The following is a 23,600-nucleotide window of genomic DNA, read 5'->3' as shown; positions in this document are numbered from 1 at the left end:
CTCCAATCTATCTGCATAACTGACATGATTTGGAGATGCCGGTGTTGGACTTGGGTGTACAAAGTTAACAATCACACAACACCAGATTATAGTCCAACAGGTTTAATTGGAAGCACACTAGCTTTCGGAGTGACGCTCCTTCATCAGGTGATAGTGGAAGGCTCGATCGTAACACAGAATTTATAGCAAAACTTTACAGTGTGATGTAAATTTTTGCTATAAATTCTGTGTTACGATCAAGCCCTCCACTATCACCTGATGAAGGAGCATTGCTCTGAAAGCTAGTGCTTCCAATTAAACCTGTTGGACTATAACGTGGTGTTGTGTGATTTTTAACTTTGCATAACTGAAGTTCCTTATCCCTGACGCCATTGTCATGAATGTTATCTGCATCATCAGTAAGGCCTTCATATCATTCATAGAGTCATAGAGATTTTACAACATGGAAAAGGCCCTTTAGCCCATCATTTCCACTCTGGTCATTAAACATCCATTTATTTGAATCTCATTTTCAATCACTGGACTGGAACCTTTTATGTTATAGCATTTTTCAGTGTTCATCTCATTAATGTAGTTCCCAGAACCGTTATATTTTATGCATGTTAAACACAACTTCCTTGCTTTTATAATATGTGTTGCTAATGATAAAGCCCAGGATAATGTATACTTTATTAACCGTACTCTCAATCTGTTCTGCCACCTTCATTGATTTATACACATATACATCCAGGTTCCTCAGCTCCTGTACTTCCTTTAGGATTGTATATTTTGTTTCATATTGTCTCTTTGCATTGTTCCCACCAAAATGAAGAAATCACTCCACACTCCCCAGCCTCTACATTATGGGTTAATAAGCAATTCATCACCAGCTACTTGAGGGCATTTAAAGATGGGCAATAAATATTAACTTAGGTAGTGATGCCCAAATCCCATGAATGAATGTGAAAAAACCCTCTGCCTTATCAATTGTAAACCCCTCAATTGTCTAAAGAATCTCCATCTTCACCATAATCTGTGTCGTACCTTTTGTCTTGGTGAAGGCAGATGCAAGCTATTCAATTAGTTGTCTCAGCCATGCTTTTGGCCCCATATATAAAATTTCCTTTTCAAGCCTAATCAGCGTCACTCCCTTCATTTTTTTATAGAAGACTTTAAAGTGCCCTTTATGTTAACTGCCAGTTTATTCTCATATTCTCATAGATTCGTAGAGTCATAGAGATGTATAGCATGGAAACAGACCCCTCGGTCCAACCCATCCCTGCCGACCAGATATCCCAACCCGATCTAGTCCCACCTGCCAGCACCCGGCCCATATCCCTCCAAACTCTTTCTATTCATATACCCATCCAAATGCCACTTAAATGTTGCAATTGTACCAGCCTCCACCACTTCCTCTGGCACCTCATTCCATACACGTACCACTCTCTGTATGAAAAAGTTGACCCTTAGGTCTCTTTTATATCTTTCCCCTCTTACCTTAACCCTATGCCCTCTAGTTGTGGACTCCCTGTTGTAATCTGAGGTAACCCTCTTCGCTGTCCACTACACCTCCAACTTTGGTGTCATCTACAAACTTACTAACTGTATCTCTTATGCTTGCATCCAAATCGTTTATTCTCTTTTTATTCTGTTACCTGCCTTTTCAATCTTCTTGGAATTTTGTAATCAGGCTGGCTATTGGTTGTTTTCTCCACCTGACATCTGTCCGACGTTTACTTTTTCATATTCATCTTCAGCTTAATTTTAATCTAAAGGTGTGGTTCTTTGTTCGCCCAACCTGTTCCCTCCATGGGTGTTTACCTTGACTGTGCCCAAACAATCTCTTCAGCGACAGTTTTGATTCCATTTTATCCGGATCAGATTCATACAGCATTGAAATTGGCTAACGCACTTATTATTGCACCAGATTGTTCCTTGCCAATTTTTATCTTAAACCTTATTATAAAATTATCACCATTTTCAAAATGTTCCTGTACTGATATGTGTGACAACTTGACATACCTGATTCACAAGGGCAAAGTCTGGCAATGCCTCTTCTCCCATTGGACTGGGAACTTACTGCCGTTGAAAACACCTCTCAGCACACGCTGGGAACTCTTGATTGTTGTTTACACTATTATCCAAGTCTATATTTAGATAGTTAAAGTCCCCTATTATAAATATTCCATATCGTGCACATCTCTGTGATTTCCTTGCTAGTTTGTTCTACTTCTTTCCCACTATTTGGTAACCTAAAGACCTCACTGACCAATGTAGTTGCTCCTTTTTTGTTAAAAAATAAAAGCAAATTGCAGCGGATGCTGGAATCTGAAACCAAAAAAGAAAATGGTGGAAAATCCCAGCAGGTCTGGCAGCATCTGAAAGGAGAGAAAAGAGCTGACGTTTCAAGTCTAACTGACCCTTTGTCAAAAAAAACTTTTTTTTTGACAAAGGGTCAGTTAGACTCGAAACGTGAGCTCTTTTCTCTCCTTACAGATGCTGCCAGACCTGCTGAGATTTTCCAGCATTTTCTCTTTTGGCTCCTTTTTTGTTGTTGCATACTTCTGGATCCTGAGCTTGGATGCTCTGGGAAATCTGCTGTCTCCTTTTGTTCTCTGAAGCAACAATTTCTCCATTTTTCTTTCCTTCCCCATCTTCCCTGAAAACTTTATACTCCAGGAATATTTATTGCACAATCCTGAAACTTGTTGGGATTATAGAGTCATACAGCATAGAAAGAGACCCTTCCATCCAACTCATCCACACCAACCAGACATCCCAATCCGATCTGGACTCATTTGCCAGTATTTGGCCCATATCCCTCTAAATCCTTCCTATTCATGTACCCGTCCAGGTGCCTTTTAAATTATACCAGTCTCCACCACTTCCCCTTGCAGGTTATTCCGAACATGCACCACCCTCTGTGGGAAAAGTTATCCCTCAGGTGGCTTTTGTAAATCTTACCCCTCTCACTGTAAACCTATGTGGTCTAGTTTTGCACTTCCCCAGCCTAGAAAAAAGGCCATTCACCTTGTCTATGATCCTCATGTTTTTATAAACTGCTAAGGATCACCCCTTAGCCTCTAACACTCCAAGGGATAAATAGCCCCAGCTTATTCAGCCTCTCCTTAGAGCTCAAAACCTCCAGATCCGGCAATATTCTTGTGAATCTTTTCTGCACCCTCTCAAGTTTAACAACACCCTTTGTAGAGAAAGGTGACCAGAATTTGTGTACGCAATATTATAAAAACGGCCTCACAAATGTCATGTACAACCACAAAATGGCATCCTAACTCCTATTTTCAATATTCTTTCCAATGAAGGCATTCATACCAAATGCCTTCTTCACCACCCTGTGTCTACCTGTGACTCCACTTTCAAGGAACTACTAGATGAAAAGGCTTGAGAGGAGGCCAGTATGGAGTGTAAATGTTTATATAGATGCATTGTGTCAAAACAAACTGTTTCTTTAAAGGTGTTGAAATTTTGTAACTTAATAAATTTATCAAAAGTCAAACATACATGTTCAAAAATGCAAATTGGAATGTCTAGTGACAAATTCATTCAACAGTCAGTCTAAATAATTTAATTTCAACATCATGGAAAGATAGAGAAGCAGTTTTATGTGATATTATTGATTTTGTCTCTCTCTTGATAATGCTTTTCATATCGGTGTCATAGTTTGAAACATCAAAGTCTCTAGCATTTTATTATATAATGATGCCACAATTGTGACATAGCTCATGGAGAAAGCAGGCAGCACAGCTTGCTAATCTTCAGTGTATCGTTGATATTGCTCATGCTTTATGAGACAACAGAATCAGATTCATCACAAGTAATATTACTCACATCAGTTTCTCACATCAGTTGAAACATCTGAACTGTGTCCTTTAGGATGAAAGGTAGAACACTTCCTTTTAGTTTTAAGATAAGAGTTGTGTTTCATAGTTGTTTCAACGATCAGTTATCGATACACACAAAGTCATTACTGAGCACAAAAACTCCTGGATCCAAATAGTGAACTCAATGTTTCTCCATTTGTTGTTTTTGGAGAAGAATGTAAGACTATTTCATTCACAAAGATTGTCTGAGTTAAAATTATATAACTGAATTACTTGCAGCTCTTACTTTTGACCTTTTTGTATTACAGAGGTAAAGAGATTGGCCATGATGTGGACTTTTTGATAAGCTGCCCAGAAAACTTGGATGAAAACTTTCTTTGTAAGATAATCAATAAGCTGGACATTCAGGTAGATATCAACGCTGCTAAATTACAGTGACTTAGCAATAAGCAACTTAATTTATGTTATCCTCTGTATGTCATTTATTTTATGCTAATAGCAACATCTAATGGAAAAACAAGAACCGCCACAAGTTAAAAATTAGCCAAAAATCAGCCAATGCATCAGGAACATTTGCTCACTAGATTCAAGACAGAGCAGATTTATAATTGCAATTATATAAAGAATAAAAGTTAATTAGTTTTGAGATTCAACCTTGGAATCTAATTAGAAAAGGGAAGAATTATATTAGCTCTGATTTTAACTCCAGGCTGGTTCTGGGTCAGTGGTGAGTAACATGACTTCAATAAAGATTTTACCTTCTGGTACAGAAAACAGACTTGAGCATTTTACCTCCTAGGCTTTGTTAGAATTCTATGTGCAGTTTCCCCACTCAATTCACAGGGAAATAAATTGAATGTCATCATGGCACAGTCAAAGGTCTAATAAATGTGAAAAGATCTTGGGCCACAACATCATTACACAATGTGGACATCAACATTGCACCAGCTTTGCTGAAGCTACTGAAGACATGCCTTAGAAATGTAGTAGGATTGGTAAAAATACTTCGCAAGTTAAGCGTGGTAAGTGCAATCTAATGCCCTGTGTCAAGGTGTGTTGGTAGAGGGGAAGCATTGTGATTGACTGGGAGATCCCAGTGCCTTCATCCTGTTAAGTCAGGGTCAGGGAGACTTTCAGACTACCTTCCCACTCAGTGGTACACCACCTTAAGTGCTTTGTTTAACTAGTGATGGTAGAGGGCTCATTGTCCAAGGAGGCTAGCCAACAAACCCTGTTTAGTTATCTCGTGGCCTTTTAGGGTCATGTGTTTGCTTGTGGGATTTGACATCAGAAAGGGGAAGTCCATGGGATGCCACCCTCTTTGTCCTTAATGTTGACACGCTTCTGTCCTCACTGGCACAGCCACCACCTTTCAATACCTGTCCTGCCCATATTCACTTCAATCTCATTACTGATCCTTTGCATTGGAAATACGAAATAATGAAATATCAACAGTTCCCCACACTCATGGTGCTGCATAACTGCCAGTATCTCCTTAAACATAGAAATGGGAGCAAGGGGAGGCCATTTGGCCCTTTCACCCTGCTCTGCAATTCAATATGATCATGGTTAATCGCCTAACTCAGTACCCTGTTCCTGCTTTCTCCCCATACCATTTAAATCCATTTAACCTTTAATGTAGTAAAATAAAGGAATGGGTGAATGTACCCTAATCAGTTTGTAGTAACCCTTTTTAACTTAAGTTTGTTGCACAGTGAGATAGGGAGCAAGAGTCAGGGGAAGGTCCAACACAACTTTATTGAACATTTTATCAAGATAAAACAATATTTATGAGACTGTACTGTTGTACTTTAATTAAATGCTACCAAACTCGATCAATCTCTTTATGGGGCTCCTCAAGAAACAGTCTTAAATCTCTAAGTAAACAGTCTCAAATCTGCATTAGCTATCTAATTCTGACATACGTTTCCAAGGATTTACTATACCCTATCCACAGGTGCCTATCACTGTATTTGAGCTGTTTGTCTAAAAGGACTGCTAATACTCATTCAATAAGGCTGGGACAAGGTTGAGCGATGTTTCAGGATCTGCAGTTGTTGATTTAGACCTCCCCTCTCCTCAAGGGCTGATTGTGGTCTCAACATGTTGGTCTCTCCATTGAAGAAGGTGCAAAAAACAAAAGCTGCCCCTTTATCCTCTCAAAGAAACTATGGCCCATGTCCAATACTAGCATTGAGTGGGGCAGCTAGACCCAATGAGGTAACTACTTTAATATTTGGAGGTTGCAGAACATGGTTTTGATCCTTCAACTGTTGAGTACTGTCCTTGCCACACTATTCCTCTGGGAGAAAGTGAGGACTGCAGATGCTGGAGATCAGAGCTGAAAATGTGTTGCTGGAAAAGCGCAGCAGGTCAGGCAGCATCCAAGGAACAGGAGAATCGATGTTTCAGACATAAGCCCTTCCTCATTCCTGAAGAAGGGCTTGTGCCCGAAACGTCGATTCTCCTGTTCCTTGGATGCTGCCTGACCTGCGCTTTTCCAGCAACACATTTTCAACACTATTCCTCTGGCCTTCCTACTGAGCTGGGTGCCACCAGGTCTGTGTAGCATTCTTCTAACAGCGCAGGTTGACTGGATGTGGAAATACAGCTTGTTCTGAAACAATGTGGCTGTTAGCTCCTGGTCAGGCTGATCGGGCCTGCCTGGTTTCAATGGGAGTTGATTGTCCAAGGCTTAGCTGCATGAACACTCTGTTCCAACTCTGCAGCTTGCAAATAAGTTGAAACTTGGCTTCCACATTTTGAGTTCTTTTATCCATGCTCACGACACAGTATCAATATTTCTTTAACAATCCTGGAGATCATGGGTCACCTGACCATAGTAAGAACTTTAGATATTTTCCTACCAGCCTGTCTAGACATGTAAGTACACACGTCCAGAGCAGGTGGAACTTCAATCTGAGACTCCTTGCTCAAAGGTCGAGACGTTACCACAACACCACAAGAGCAATGCCCTAACAACTAAAATTAATCATATCTAATGAGCAGCAGGTCATACTGAGTGGAGATTTTCACCTTGCCAGGGCCTGAATTCAATGGGAGGACTAATGTTACCGTCCAGGTGAATATTTGTTACCTTGGATTGTCCTGGGCCACCCCTGGAAAGAGAAAAATCCCACTGGATTTTTCACTGGTTTAAGGCTACAATCACCAGCCCTATTATCTGCTCTGATCACTTAATGACAGATTCCACACAATTCTGGGGCTAAATTCATTAACTCTGAAAACGGGTGTCAGGAGCACAATGAGAAGTTCACCTTAAAATGATGTTAGCAATGAAGGAGGTAAACCAGTTTTGTGTAGTTTTCTGCTGATTTGAATGATTTCAGTGTCTAGTCAATGTAAGCCGTACTGTTGAATGGCTGAACATATCATCTGTGGCCTGTGAAATTGGTGAACATGACAATATCCACTTTACCAATGGTCAGGCATCAGTCAGACACGAATGGTGTGGAAATTTCCCCTGCACAGCTGAGCTGGACCTCCTCTGGTGCCTTGATGATAACTGCAAGCCACATACCGTCCTAACTTTGAGATATATTGCCATTCCTTTAGTATTGTTGGGTCAAATTCCCGGAACTCCCTCCACATGGTCTCGTAGTTTAACTTGCACCAAGTGGACTACAGTGGTTCAAAGGGGCAGCTCACCACCACTTTCTCAACTCGGGGTCGATAATAAATCCTGGCCCAACCAGCGAGGCCCATCCATTGAAGGAATAAAAAGTAACAGGTGATGTCTCTTTATAACAGCCTGACAAGAGCCAATAATAAAAAGCTTAAAGCAGTGGAGAATTTACAGCCATGTCTTAGCTGCAATACATTGGAGTAGAATGGAGGGTTAGAATAGACTAACAGTAATAGTGAGGGTAGGCAACGGGGATTCGGAACCGTGTTGCAATGGAAGTGTGTCTGATGGGTGTTGTTTATCGCCAGTCATCTTGAATGTGTCTGCAGAAGCATTTGTGCGGAGAGGCGCGCCACGTGTACAAGGCCTGCCCAAGACGAGGGGCCACCACCTACGCACAGATGGCCGGAGGTGGCAATGCGAGCCATGGACTGCAAAAGGCCAGCAAGGTACCACAAACCAGCAGGGGAACAGTGTCTGGGGGCACCCAGAAGGATGGAGTGGAGCAGACGGCAGCCAAGGGGGGACGAGCAGCAGCCAATCCAAGCTCCCACAGGACAGACGGAGGAAATGGAGGAGGAGAAAACCGAGGAGGCAGAGGAGTGGATTCCTGTAGAAACCAGGAAGAGGAAACCTCGCCAGGCCCCCAAAGCCACCCAGCAAAGGGGGAAACTACACCTGCATGAGATGGATACAGGCAGCTCTTCAGATGGTGAGGACGGGCATAAGGAGGGTCGTCACCAGAGGAAGAGACAGAGTGCAGTGGCGCCTCCTCGTCGCTGATGTCACATTCAGAAACACTCCCCTGAGACTGATTAATGTGTACGCCCCAGTGGGTAAGAGTGAACGGTTGGCCGTCCTGCAGCAGCTTCCACTGTTGCTGGCTACGTCCAGGCCGGTCATTCTGGCCGGAGACTTCAACTGTATCATTGATGCAGATGGACGATCGGCGGGGTGGACAGTAAACTGGACACCACGTTCAGAGCAATGATGGAAATGGTAAAAGATGCCAAGCTGTACGATGTCTTCATACAGACAGAGCACAGCGTAGATACACCTGGTCACGGGCAGACAGGTCTATCCGCTCAAGGAATGATGACCTGTTTGTGTCCTAAACGTTCTCGGTCAGATCCACTGACATCAAGCCGGTATTCTTCTCTGACCACTGACTCCTGCTGGCCGACTGTCACCAACAGGATGAGCAGCGGGCTGGTAAGGGAACATGGAAGCTGAACACCAAGCTGTTGACCCCGGGAAACATTGAGGAGCTCAAGAGGGACTACGCAGGTTGGAGAACTGTGAAGCCCCTCTTTGAGTCCCCAGCAGACTGGTGGGAAACAGTAAAAGGGAACATCAAGAGGTTCTTCATCCTCAAAGGTGTTAGGAGGTGAGAGAGAGGCGGGGAAAACTGTCCCAGCTCCAGGAAAGTATGCAGAACTTGCTCCTGCTGCAGACAATGGGGGTTGATGTCACAGAGGACCTCCAGGAGGTGAAGGGCCAGCAAGCCTCGCTCTTTGCCTCAGAGGCCTCCAAGATAATCGTCTGGTCCAGGGTCCGCTCAGTGGAGCAGGACAAGACGTGCTCACGTTTCTTCTTCCAGAAGGTGCACAAAGAGAGCTCCGTGCTCAGCAGCCTGAAGGAAGAAGATAGCTCAGTAACATCATCTCAGGCTTACGTCATGAGGATCAGCAAATCCTTCTATGCCAGTCTGTATGACTCGAAGCCAACCTCCCAGTCATTCCTGTCCTCTATCACGGAGGTCTTAGACAACAGAACAGGGGAGAGGCTGGACCAGCCACTATCTCTGGACGAGCTGACCAAGCTGACAAGTCCTTCGAAAAGAATAAAACTCCCAGAAGCGATGGCTTACCGGTCAAGCTCTATTCCGCTCTGTGGGACTTGATTGGCCAGGACCTGCTGGAGGTATATGTCACTATGCTTCGGGCAGGTACCATGACTGAATCCATGAGGAAAGGCATCATCACCCTCATCTACAAGCGGAAGGGGTAGAGGCAGGAACTCAGAAATTGGAGACCAATCTCACTATTGAATGCGGATTCCAAAATCTTAGCAAAGGTAATCGCCAACTGGGTCAGGTCTGCTCTGGGGTCGGTGATTCACCCTGACCAAACCTGTGCTGTACCGGGCAGGAAGATCGCTGAGAGTCTCGCACTCCTCAGGGATACGATCGCCTACGTGCAGGACAGGGGGCTGGACACCTGCCTCATCAGCCCACGACCAAGAGAAAGCCTTTGACAGGATATCACATACATATACGAGAGATGTTCTCTCCCAAATGGGCTTTGGGGAGGGAATCTGCAATTGGATCAGACTGCTCTACACCAGCATTGTCAGTGCAGTCTCAATCAATGGGTGGGAATCAGATAGCTTCCCAGTCAGATCTGGAGTCAGGCAGGGCTGCCCTCTCTCTCCTGCCTTGTTTGTGTGCTGCATAGAGCCATTTACGGGGTCCATCAGGAAGGATGTCAGCCTGAGAGAGGTGACTATTCCTGGCAGCAGGGGCCTGCAAGTTAAGGCCTCCCTGTACATTGATGATGTCGCCGTTTTCTGCTCAGATTCGCTGTCCATGCACAGACTAATGTGCATATGTGACCAGTTCGAACGGGCCTCGGGGGCCAAGGTAAACCGAGGCAAGAGCGAGGCCATGCTCTTCGGGAACTGGGCCGACCAATCCTCGATCCCCTTCACCGTCAGGACCGACCACCTGAAGGTGCTGGGTATTTGATTCAGGGGGGCTGGGGCGTGCACCAAGTCTTGGGGGGAGCGTATCAAGAAAGTGAGGCAAAAACTGGGCAGATGGAAGCTATGGTTGCTGTCCATCGCGGGAAAAAAACCTGGTCATCAAGTGTGAGGCATTGTCAGTGTTGTTATGTGTGGCACAGATCCGGCCTATTCCCAGAACCTGTGCCATCACAGTCACCTGGGCCATCTTCCATTTTATATGGAGATCAAAGATGGCCAGGGTCTGAAGGGATTCGATGTACAACGATCTGGGCAATGGGGAAAAAACACACCAAATGCCACCCTCACCCTGATGGTCACCTTTGTGTGTGGCTGCTTCAAGCTGTGCGTGGATCCCCAGTATGCAAACACCAAGTGTCACTATGTACTGAGGTTCTACCTGTCCCCGGTGTTGTGAAGGATGGGCCTGGCCTCGCTGCTGTGGAACGCTCCAAGTAGTTGGACCGTTCTCTATCACCTGTCCTTCATGGAGAAGTTTATGAAGAAAAGCACCTTTGACCTCAAGTCCATCAGGAAGTGGTCAGCACGTAGTGTCCTTGAGACTCTTCGAGAAAAGGAGAGGGCGGATTCTTGGCATCTGTCAAAGTCATTTGGCAAAATGCCTCATCGCCGGAACTTTCCAACAAGCACCAAGACATGGCTTGGCTGGTGGTGAGAAGGATCTCTCTGCCTGTGAGATCCTTTATGCCGCACCGCACGCTGCCCTCGAAGCGGGTGTGGTGGGGATGAGACCGTCACACACCTCCTTCTGGAATGTGCCGATGCAGAGGAAGTCTGGAGAGGAATGCAGTGGTGTTTGTCGAGGTTCATCCCGAGCAGCTCCATGACATGGGACTCTGTGCTCTATGGCCTGTTCTCTGGGACGCACACCGAGACGAACATCAACTGTGCCTGGAGGATCATCAACTTGGTGAAGGATGCTCTCTGGGCGGTCCGAAACCTGTTGATCTTCCAGCTGAAGGAGTTGACCCCGACTGAGTGTTGCAGACTGGCACATTCCAAGGTCCAGGACTACGTGTTGAGGGACGTACTTGAAACTTGGGGCAGCTGCTGCCAAGGCGCGGTGGGGAAAGGCCACCTTGTAACATCTGCCTGCCAAAGTACAGGGGTCGCACGCAGTAAGTGTGCTCCACTGACGCCTCAACTAAATATATGGATATATGGATGGTAAATGTACAGACCTGTATATACGAATGATTACTCGATCTCTGTATGCAAAGAAATGGAATGTTTACGTATGTATGGCATGACCAATTGTACAGATCGTCAAAATATTTTATGAATAAAGTATATTTTTGAAATTTAAAAAAGTATCTGCAGAAGCACAAATCAATTAAGTTTTTGAAAACCAGTGTTAAGATTGGGGGAGGGTAGCAAATGATAACTTCAATTAGATTTGCAAATGACAAAACACTTGAAGCAAGCACAGGGAGAGGATGACACGTATGAGTAGGTAGACCAGTAACAGTGGGCAGGGCCTTTGGAATATAAAGGAACCTTGGAAAAACCAAAATGATGCAAGTTTTAAATCACCAAGAAATATTCATATGCCCATGGAGGGAAGAGAACTGGAACAGGTGCAAGAATTCAAGTATTTATGAAACAGTTTGTGCAGATGGAAGGTGCAACAAAGAATTAAGATCAAAATAACAATGGGCAAAATGATATTTAATCAGAATATTGAAAAGGCAATTCAAAAAAATCAATGTGTAGAGGGCTTGATTCAGAGTGTCATTTCTTGTGGTTCTGAGAATGGAGGAGGAGAGTACCTAATTAACTAATTTTGAAATGGGAGTTTGGAGGAGAAAGGAAAGGATTTGCTTCCATAAAAAGTAACAAATGTTGAAATGTTATGAACAGCAAATGAACTTGTTGAACACAATTAGATAGTTAGGAGAAAGAGGGAAACTGGGAAGGACACATTTTAAAGAAAACAAAGTTGTAAGAGACGTTATGGAGGAGCGATTTCAATGTGAAAGATGATGATGAAGGAAGACAATATTAATGCTAGCTGCTTGAACATTGAAGGAAATTATTGTCAAATATAAAGGAAGGTATGACATATAAAGCTGTGGAAAGACTGCATCTAGTCAAAGACCTCCCTTTGGGCAAAGCACACATGCTAATGTTACATTTGGTAACAAGTCCTGTTGTGACAGATTGGCAACTGTTTCCCTGCAAAATTACAGCATCTTTGAGTGCTATATCTCAAAAGTATCCAAGACACAAACTCTCACCCTATAACCAATGTGGGTACATAAGTAAGATAAGTTGTGAACAGTTCCCTTTAGCTGCAGCCTTTTATGAGACCCACTTGTTTCAAGCCCCAGGTATTGAGACTACAACTTCATCCGTCCAAATGAATGAAGCCACAAAGGCGCACATATTAAATAATGAATGTTTAGGGTGGAAATGTAAGGATATGATCAGAAAGTAGCAAAGAAGCTCAAGACAGTCTTAGAAATGCATTAATCACTGCTGTGGTTCTGTTCGCCGAGCTGGGAATTTGTGTTGCAGACGTTTCGTCCCCTGTCTAGGTGACATCCTCAGTGCTTGGGAGCCTCCTGTGAAGCCTCCTGTTCCTCCGGCATTTATAGGAAACATCATAGAAGCGCTTCACAGGAGGCTCCCAAGCACTGAGGATGTCACCTAGACAGGGGACGAAACGTCTGCGACACAAATTTCCAGCTTGGCGAACAGAACCACAACAACGAGCACCCGAGCTACAAATCTTCTCACAAACTTTGAATGCATTAATCACAATGGCTCACAGATCCAAATGGGCTTCAGATTAAAGTCACATCAAATTTGTGAAACTAATTCCATTGCTTTTCACTGAGGAAATTTATTACTGACCAGTTCCATCATAAAAGTCAGAGTCAATGGGTTTCCCACAGGGATCGAGCATTAGGCCAATTTTACACCATTTCACTTATCTTGTTCTTGCTGGTAGATTGGTTTCAAACTGTGACCATAGATTATGAAAACAAAGGAAGTTCATTTATAACCAGTAAGTTCCCCACAGCCCCTGAGGATAATAGGGGTGCTTTCTTATTAGAGAGAGATGACTGGTGGTGGTTCAACCTGAGGGTCACCACACCTCAGGCAAGGTTGAGGAAGTGCATCTTCATGGTGACCTCAGCCAATACAGGAACTGAATCTGTGCTGATGGCATCGCTCTGCATCGCCGACCAGCTAGTTTCAGATTAAATCTCAAAGCATCAGGTTATTTGTCCTTTTTAAGGATATACATTTTATGAATAGCATGTAGGTTTTTTTCTTTCCATTTTTCATTTTCTTTTGTGTTGTTCATGGTCATTCTGGCTGAGTACATTCCAGACCATTGTTGTTTGTGTACAAAAGTTAAAGAACATAAGAATTGTAGATTATCAAGTTTATAACACATAGGGAATTCAACTGACCCATTATTCCTCTGTATGTGCTGGATCATCAACAGGATTTATCTATCATAGCAATTTGTAGCACCTCATTATAGAAAAACATCCTAAAGTGAAGTTCCAAAGAAGAGTAATTATTTCAAAATATTAATTTTACTTCTGTATCCACAGATGCTGTCAAACCTGCTGAGTTTCTCTAACATATCCTGTTTTTATTATCCAAAAGTATTTTGCAGGTTTTGAAAAATTAGGTTCTAATTATTATGCTCTAATTGTAACTCAGCATTCTTTCACCAAACTCGAAAGGTGTTAATCACTTGGACAGCATTCATGGTTGTATTGAAAATTATTTTAGCTTTAATTTTAAGGAATTTTATGTTCTCCATGCAATTCACTCATGGGTTTTCATATTTGATTATAAAGTTACTACAAATAGATTCAGATTAAGTGAGGTGAAACAGTCTATTTTATTCGTATTGCATCTGACCTGCAGAAATCTCACCATTATACTATTTGCTCAAACTGCATTGCTGTGAAAAACAATGTCTTTTTGCAGTCAGCTCAGAGTGTGACAGTCCTCTGGAGGCCTGGAAACCAATGATAAAGTGAAGGAGGCACAGGTTGACTGTTTGCATCATAACCTTGTCATAAGAACTAACATCTTGAAAGGATTTAGCATTAGCAATTAGGATGGCTTGATACTGTTGCTCTGGCCTTCGATATGGAAGATGAGATTTGTCACGAGGGATGTTTTTACAAAACCATTTTTTCATTTCACTGTTTTGTCAAATAACATCATGTGAGCTGTCACAAGTATGGAGGAAAAAAATGAGTTTCACTGGCTTGACAACTGCTGTAAAAATGTTGAACTGAAGGTCATGTACAGGTATAACTTTCTTCATACCTGAAACGTCTCACTTTGTAAACCTGACAATTTCACATTGGACAACTTTGCTTCTGATATTAGTCGACAACTTGATCGCAGTTTATTTCCCCTCTCCTCAGGGTCTGCTTCTGTACTACGATATTATGGAGGCCACGTTGGAAAAGAGAACATTCCCCAGCAAAAAATATGATGCCATGGATCATTTTCAAAAATGCTTCCTTATCCTAAAACTGAACAAAGCGCTTGTGAAGAACCGAGTCCTCGAGGTGTCTTCTGTGCCTGCAGTGAGGCCAATCGATAATGGGACAGAACCTGAAGTCAAAATTCAGATCAAAGATTGGAAGGCTATCCGTGTGGATCTGGTTGTGGTGCCTGCTCAGCAATTTGCCTTTGCACTCTTGGGATGGACTGGATCAAGAGTGAGTCGGCTTTTCTTTTAATATAAAGATTGTGATAAAAGCCTGGAGACAGTAGAATAGATATCTTTTTTTTTGGAAATTGTCATTAACCAATAGATCTCAAGTACTCTCACATCACAGTCAATAAATACATTAATGGCTCATAAAAAGTATCTTCTCCCGATGGTGCTTCCATCTTTCTAGCTCATCCAGTTCCAACACCAGAGTAAATTACATTTTCAGATTGCCAGTCAGATTGACAGGAGTAGCAATCCCAGATAAATTGGTAATTTTTGACAGCTGGCCATGAATTGAAACAACTGTAAAAAATCCACTTAAGACAGATAGCAACATCAAATAATTTGATGAGAATAATTTGTAATGCAGCCAGCCTTGTCGATTGAACTCCTGAGCTCCACCGCCAGATATGGATCAGTTGGTAAATATTCGAATATAAGGAGTAGGAGTAGGCCAAATACCTGTCAAGCCTGCCCTATCTCTCAATGTGATCATGACAATCTTAAGCATCAACTTCACTTGACCCCTCTTTTCCCTATATCTCCTGGTCCCCAATCAAATCCCAACCAAGAATCTGTCCATCTAAGTCCTAAATAGCCAGAGGCAGTGGCAGAAGCAGATAAGATAGCAATGCTTAAGAAGAATTTAGACAGACACATGAACAGGCAGGGAGTAGAGGGATATGGACCATGTGCAGACAGGTTTAGAATGGCATCATTGTCAGTACAGACATGGTATAACGAAAGGCCTGTTCTAATGCTGTACTGTTCTGTGTTCTATGATGGTGCATCCACAATGCTCGAATTCGCAAAGTTCGTAACCCTTTGAGTGAAGTAATTCCTCTTCATTGCAGCCATAAATTATCAGCCCTGGAAACCTTGCCCCATTGTTCTGGCTGACCTCTGGCTGAGGAAAGAATCCTTCAGATGAGAAGCCCCTTCATAATTTTGAATGTTTCACTGCTCCCAAGTGCTAGATTACATCTTGTAAGGCAATGCCACTTCCCATTTAGACTCAACAGTGTTCATTCTCTACCATGATTAACCAAATAAGTCCTTAGACCCAAAGCACTGTAGTGGTAGTGTGCCTGTCTGCAGACCAAGTGTCCTGAGTTCTGGTCTCAGCTGCTCCAGAGGTGTGTAATAACATCTATGAACAGGTTTATTTAAAAAATACCTACTTGTGAGTTTTCATTGAGAAAAGAGGATTGTTGGCAGTCATGATCCCAAACATTGCTGAAAGCTCTTGGTTCCCCAGTGCATACAACATTACAAACCACATGTAGGCCATTGTGAGCAGATGTCAAGCAGACAACAAGCATTTGCTCACAGAGGTAACTTGCTCACATTGATATTCACACTGTTTTAAGTGTAGACGCAGGTTTATATGCCACTATCAATACCAAGAAAACTCCATGTGTCAGGTGTCATTAAACACCATCAGATCTGTTGGCAGAGTATAGGCATGGTTCTCAGCCTATTACAGGCCTTGAGTCAGGCTTGCTGGGCTGTCAGAAGCTGGTGGTGCATCAGAGGCTTGCAGGTCCTGGGTGTTAAGGCCGACTGCTTTGGGGATCTGGTGACAAGAAGGTAAGTCATCTTTATAAACTTCTGCAGAGTGGGGGTTTTGGAGACAACATATATGGGATAGGTTTCAGAGGCCACCTCCACTCCCCCATCCAAGTCTCCAATTGCTCCCAGATTAGAGCAATTGGAGGCCATCCATATCCCTGCAGGAGGGTTGCTCTGGGAAATTAGCTAACTTTCTCATTCACCAGGATGACATGCCATCAGGCAGTTGGCGAGTTAAAACCATTAATTGACAACTTAAGAGCCTTTAATTTTCAACCTCTTGTGGCCTCCTTCTTCAAGGACCACAACATCCTCTCCCATGTGGTCAATAATGCTCTCTAACGTATCTCCACCACTTCCCACACCTCTATCCTTGAACCCCACCCCTCCAACTGCAACAAGGATAGAATCCTCCTGGTCCTCACCTTCCACCCTACCAATCTCTGGATACAACACATCATTCTACACCATTTCCACCTTCTACAGTCAGAACCCACCACCAGAGATATATTTCCCACATCTATCAGCATTCTGCAGAGACCATTCCCTCCGCAACTCCCTTGTTAGGTCCATGCCCCTCACCGACCCAGTGTCTACTCCCGGTACCTTGCCTTGCTACTGCAAGAGGTGTAAAACCTGTGCCCACACCTCCCCCTCTCATCTCCTTCCAAGGCCTCAAAGGATCCTTCCACCACTGGCAGAGATTTTCTTGCACCTCCAAACACCTCATCTACTGTGTTTCTTGTTTTTGATGTGGTCTCACCTACAATGGAGAGACAGGACACCAACTCATGGAATGTTTCAAAGAACATCTCCAGGACACATGCACCAAACAACCCCACCGCCCTGTGACCAACCACTTCAGCTCCCCCTCCCACTCTGCCAAGGACATGCAAGTCCTGAGCCTCCTCCACTGCCAAGTACTAGCCATCCTACGCCTGGATGAAGAACACCTCATCTTCCACCTTGGGACCCTCCAACCACACAGCATCAACATTGATTTCACTAGTTTCCTAATTTCCCCTACCCCCTACCTCATCGGACAGCCAATCCTCCAACTCGGCACCTGCCCTCTTCAACTGTTCTACCTGTCCATCTTTCTTCTCACCTATCCGCTTCACCCTCCACTCCAACCTGCATCTGCTTATTGCCTTCCAAACTACCTACCCCCAACCTCACACTCCTCCCATTTATCTCGCAGCCCCCTTCCACCACTGCTCCCCCCAATTCCTGATGAAGGGCTTATGGCCGAAACATCGACACTCCTGCTCCTCGGATGCTGCCTGACCTCTGTGTTCTTCGAGTGCTACACTTTTCGACTCTGATATCCAATATCTGCAGTGCTCATTTTCTAACATTCTTAGCAGATGCACGTGCAGGATGTGGTGAATTCTATGTTCTATGTTGTTTTTATTTCTATTTTCCTTGCCAATGTTTTCTTATTCAATCCTTAATTCACACTTTGATCTCTCCCCACACCACCCTTGCAGCCTTTGACTCGATGTTTGCAGGCTTCTTAAAATCTCCGTTCTGTTCTTCCTTTTGTTCCCTCTTTGTTTGTCTTTGTCATCTGTCTCATTTTGTGTCGGAGAATTGAGCCCAATGGATCAGAGACCACCAACAAGGATTGTAGTGAAATTGACAAGCAGTTTATTACACAAAGCGATATCGCAGAAGAGAAATTAACCAGGCTGACACAAAACTGATTCTCTGCACAGATGGCCAAATCCTCTTCCCAGAACAGAAAGTGTAGATTAGATTAGATTACTTACAGTGTGGAAACAGGCCCTTCGGCCCAACAAGTCCACACCGACCCGCCGAAGCGTAACCCACCCATTCCCCTACATTTACCCCTTTACCTAACACTACGGGCAATTTAGCATGGCCAATTCACCTGACCTGCACATCTTTGGACTGTGGGAGGAAACCGGAGAACCCGGAGGAAACCCACACAGACACAGGGAGAATGTGCAAACTCCACACAGTCAGTCGCCTGAGTCGGGAATTGAACCCGGGTCTCTGGCACTGTGAGGCAGCAGTGCTAACCACTGTGCCACCGTAGGCATATTTTATAGGGGTACAACACAAAGGTGATGATTGTAAAGCTGTTACAATACAATGGTGAAAATTGTGAAGAGATTAAAACAAGAATAAACTGAATGGAAGTTAACCAAGCGACCGACAGTAGCAATTCATCTGTAATTAACACAGGAGATTCCAGCTATCTCTGTGAGTGGGTGAGAATGTCTTATAGAGGATTTTTAATTGTATTTCCCGTCTGCGCAAATATGTGTAAATGTTCCTTCTCCAGGCATCCAGGTGTGCCCATTGTGTTCCTCCTGTCTTCTGGGGGCCTCGGTCTGCCTCTGCTAATGCGGTATCGGTTTCAATGGGAAAGGAGCCTGCCCTTAGGGTGTTGGGACTGCAATGCTATTCGGGGCTGGGAGCTGATTGTGAATGCTGTTCTAGGAAGTGTATTCTCTGGTCTGGGAGTGCTTTGGCCATGTCTGGTTTTATGTTAGAGAGAAAGTGAGGGCTGCAGATCAGAGCTGAAAATGTGTTGCTGGAAAAGCGCAGCAGGTCAGCAGCATCCAAGGAACAAGAGAATCGACGTTTCGGGCATAAGCCCTTCTTCAGGAATTATGGTTTTATGTTAGCCTGTTTAGCCAAGACTAGACCACTCTGGGTAGTTTGTGTATATGTTGGCAGGCTTGATTTCTGTGTTTTGCAGGCCAGCTTCTGTGTTTTTATGTGGCCATGCTATGGGTCTTCAGGGTGGCACAGCTTTTCCCCAGATTTTGTTTCACAGACTTATTTCTTTTTGCCATCTAGTCAGTCTCCCTTCAGAAATGTCTCGATTGACTTTACATTGTGATGCTGCTTATTGTTTTCTTTCCCATATTGTCGCAGTCTTGACAAATGTTTTTACTTGGTCTCTTTGCTTTCTTACTTTTTTTTTCCTCCTTCCTTCACTTCATTTTCACTTCTGTTGATTCATCCACACAAGTTGTTTCTAAGTGTCTGATAAACATCACTGGTTACAGATCATTCTCCACTGCAACCTGAGAATCGCTGGGGCTCTTAAGGAAGCTCTCCGAGATGATTTACATTAGATCTTCACGAACAGCTGAACTTTACTGTACAGATACTTCAGAAATTGACAAATTAAATCTTTATTTTGAAGCACAAAAAGACTTCAGAAGATAGTTCAATGCATTTGGAGATTGCTGCAAACATTGGGATATTTGCCAGGTGTGCAGATTGTCCAGTCAGCTCACCTTGACATCCTATTTTTGGCTCACTTTTATTTTGCAAAGACAACAAAGGAGAAAGTATCTGTAAGATGACACAACAGATGGTCAAGAAATGAAGTACTAGCATATTTAGTTCCTTGATTGCTTTGGGACTTGTAGAACCTTCAGTGATGACATGGTATACACTTCTCCACTCCACATTTCAGTCTTGTTCTAGCGGTAATCCATGAAAGGTAAATTATTAGCTCTTAACATGAGTTTATTTATTTTTAGGAGCTCGGATATTGAACGTTTGCTGTCCTGTTATATTAATGGCCGACATTTGTTGATTTAGATTGAACAATAGAAGGAAGAGCTGAGGAAAAAAAAAGGCAAATTGATCACAGTGGCATCACAATCCTTGGTTTCTACTCTAACTTATCAGATTGAAATGTTGAGCATGAAAAGACAGAATGTTTCAGCTAGTAAATAAAAATAACATTTATTTAAGAGGTAATCCATCTCTTTGCTGATACATAATGATTGTTAGTCTGTCTTGCTAGGCTGGATGCCCATGAGCATATTAAAGCAATTAACTAGGTTTCAGTTTTAATCAGCTCCCCATTTTCCCTTTTTTTTGCTTAGAACACACCAAAAGCTCATTACACCACTTTAAAATGCTTACTGTCACATAATACTAATATAAACTAGCCCCATGTTCACGGTTACTTTGAAATCATGTTCTTTGCCAATTTGGGCAAAAACATCATTATCAGCTTCAGGGCACCCATGTCACACAATGGGGAGAACATTATCAGCTTCAGGGAAACCCATTTCACACAACAGGTGAGGTGCTGGAAGACTGGAGGTTGGCAAATATGGTGCCATTGTTTAAGAAGGGTGGTAAAGACAAGCCAGTGAACTATAGACCGGTGAGCCTGATCTCGGTGGTGGGCAAGTTGTTGGAGGGAATCCTGAGGGTCAGAATGTACATGTATTTGGAAAGGCAAGGACTGATTCGGGATAGTCAATATGGCTTTGTGCGTGGGGAATCATGTCTCACAAACTTGATTGAATTTTTGGAAGAAGTAACAAAGAAGATTGATGAGGGCAGAGCGGTAGATGTGATCTACATGGACTTCAGTAAGGCATTCGACAAGGTTCCCCATGGGAGACCGATTAGCAAGGTTAGATCTCATGGAATACAGGGAGAACTAGCCATTTGGATACAGAACTGGCTCAAAGGTAGAAGACAGAAGGTGGTAGTGGAGGGTTGTTTTTCAGACTGGAGGCCTGTTACCAGTGGAGTCCCACAAGGATCGGTGCTGGGCCCTCTACTTTTTGTCATTTACATAAATGATTTGGATGCGAGCATAAGAGGTATAGTTAATAAGTTTGCAGATGACACCAAAATTGGAGGTGTAGTGGACAGCGAAGAGGATTACCTCAGATTATAACAGGATCTGGACCAGATGGGCCAATGGGCTGAGAAGTGGCAGATGGAGTTTAATTCAGATAAATGCGAGGTGCTGCATTTTGGGAAAGCAAATCTTAGCAGCACTTATACACTTAATGGTAAGGTGCTAGGGAGTATTGCTGAACAAAGAGACCTTGGAGTGCAGGTTCATAGCTCCTTGAAAGTGGAGTTGCAGGGAGATAGGATAGTGAAGAAGGCGTTTGGTATGCTTTCCTTTACTGGTCAGAGTATTGAGTACAGGAGTTGGGAGGTCATGTTGTGGCTGTACAGGACATTGGTCAGGCCACTGTTGGAATATTGCGTGCATTTCTGGTCTCCTTCCTATCAGAAAGATGTTGTGAAACTTGAAAGGGTTCAGAAAAGATTTACAAGGATGTTGCCAGGGTTGGAGGATCTGAGCTACAGGGAGAGGCTGAACAGGCTGGGGCTGTTTTCCCTGGAGCGTCGGAGGCTGAGGGGTGACCTTATAGAGGTTTACAAAATTATGAGGGGCATGGATAGGATAAATAGACAAAGTCTTGTCCCTGGGGTCAGGGAGTCCAGAACTAGAGGGTATAGATTTAGGGTGAGAGGGGAAAGATATAAAAGGGACCTAAGGAGCAATTTTTTCACTCAGAGGGTGGTATGTGTATGGAATGAGCTGCCAGAGGATGTGGTGGAGGCTGGTACAATTGCAACATTTAAGAGGCATTTGGATGGGTATATGAATAGGAAGGGTTTGGAGGGATATGGGCCGGATGCTGGCAGGTGGGTTGGGATATCTGGTCGGCATGGACGGGTTGGACCGAAGGGTCTGTTTCCATGCTGTACATCTCCATGACTCTATGACTCTAATTGGGAGAACATTATCAGCAATGGGGATTTTTTTATTTTTTTAAAAAAACATTGATGTCAGAAACATTCCTCTAAGTGCCAAGAAGATTTTAAAACTTTGCCATGTCCACAGGCCATGAGCATCAATAGAAATCAAAGGCATCAGACCAGCAATGACAATTTTATCTTAAATGTATTTCAAGGTGAGCAAAATATGCACTGCTGGAATAACAATAAAGTAACTCCGATATAGATATTTTTAAATCCAGTTTGCTTATAAATGATAAAAATTAAGATGACTTCTGATTAATAATTGCCTATATAAAAGACAGAGACTGGGAATGACTCTAAAATATTGCTGAATAAGTAAAATTGATAGTCCTCTGCGATATTCAAACTGACAAAAGCCTTGATTAAAATATCACACAGTTGGATATTGCACAAATTAGTTAAGAAATTGCCTCTTAACTCATAGCCTTAAATGCAATAATTTTATATTTATGTTCAAAATGTACCAAGTACTTTTTGTTTTAACATTTACCCAGCAAAGCCCATGTTACACTTTGCACAGTCAATGTCTAAAATGTGTTTGTTGGTTTCCTATAGTTGAATTACAGGGGAGTACTGGAAGGATTACAGGCTGAATATTAACTTGTTCAACCTGTGTCATGATTGCTCCTTCTATGGCCTACATATTCTAATGTGGAACTTGAATTCAATTTCTGGTTTCGAGGCAAATTTATTACCTGCTGAGTCACAGGGCCTCCATGTAAAAATGTTAATAGTGAGTCATCAGCTTGTTTCATATTGTCTTCAAATTTTATGTTCATGGGACTTCAAGACCATTCAGTCTTTAAAGAAATGGAACACAATGTGATTCATATATGTGCTGTTAGGCAGCTTGGTGGTAAAATGGGTATCACCAATGAGACCTTGTGTTTTGGAAAATCCAGCCACTTGGTAGAAGTTCCACAACCTCTTTTGTTGAAGTATTCAGGAACTGTTTGATACTTCAAGGAATAAACGATTGACTTATCTGGAAAATATTACCAGCATTGGTTTAAAATGAAACACAAAAGAGACACGAATGTTTAATATGTTGTTGGTTTCCATTGTAATGGGCAAAACTATTTTCTGGATCTCATTATCTCGGACATTGATTAAACTCTAGTAAGTAGATTATAGGGTTGTATTCTGCTGTGTTGGTGACTAATAGAGTGTATCATTAAACTGCAAGGCATAATTTCTTTTCTTAAATCTAGTTTTGCTTGCTTGCAAATTAAGATCTTACTTAACTTTATTGTTTTTAAGTTTTACGTTTTTTTCAGGATTGGGTGGGGTTAATCAAGCTCTGTGCTGTAGAGATGGTGAGACCAGTTAAAAATAAGGAAATATCATATCTGGTTCTGCAATTGCCTAGCATCAACTTAGGAAGCTGAAACAACATGGCAAAGACAGCTCTGTCAGACTTTGCAAAATCCTCCACATTTACATCTCTGGGCTAGTGCCAAAATTGAGAGAGCTGTCTCACTGACTCGTCAAGCATCAGATTGAAATAGTCATACTCACAGAATCA

General features: G+C 43.0%; 1 protein-coding gene across 2 annotated transcripts in view; it reads left to right on the top strand.

The window, feature by feature from the left end:
• Window positions 1–23,600, top strand: part of dntt (deoxynucleotidyltransferase, terminal) — a 284,731-nt gene that overhangs the window by 194,193 nt on the left and 66,938 nt on the right. For both annotated transcript variants that reach the window (XM_087998997.1, XM_043712524.2), the window contains 2 exons: window positions 4,130–4,229; window positions 14,634–14,933. In XM_087998997.1, the coding sequence (XP_087855123.1) occupies window positions 4,130–4,229; window positions 14,634–14,933 (400 nt within the window). The remainder of the gene's footprint in view (window positions 1–4,129; window positions 4,230–14,633; window positions 14,934–23,600) is intronic.

This window comes from Chiloscyllium plagiosum, unplaced genomic scaffold, assembly GCF_037043375.1.
Source record: "Chiloscyllium plagiosum isolate Xiang-an unplaced genomic scaffold, Cpla_swu_hap1 HiC_scaffold_22, whole genome shotgun sequence".
NCBI lineage: Eukaryota > Metazoa > Chordata > Chondrichthyes > Orectolobiformes > Hemiscylliidae > Chiloscyllium > Chiloscyllium plagiosum.
Note: the sequence above shows the minus strand (reverse complement) of the source record. Positions and strands in the feature narration are given on the sequence as shown.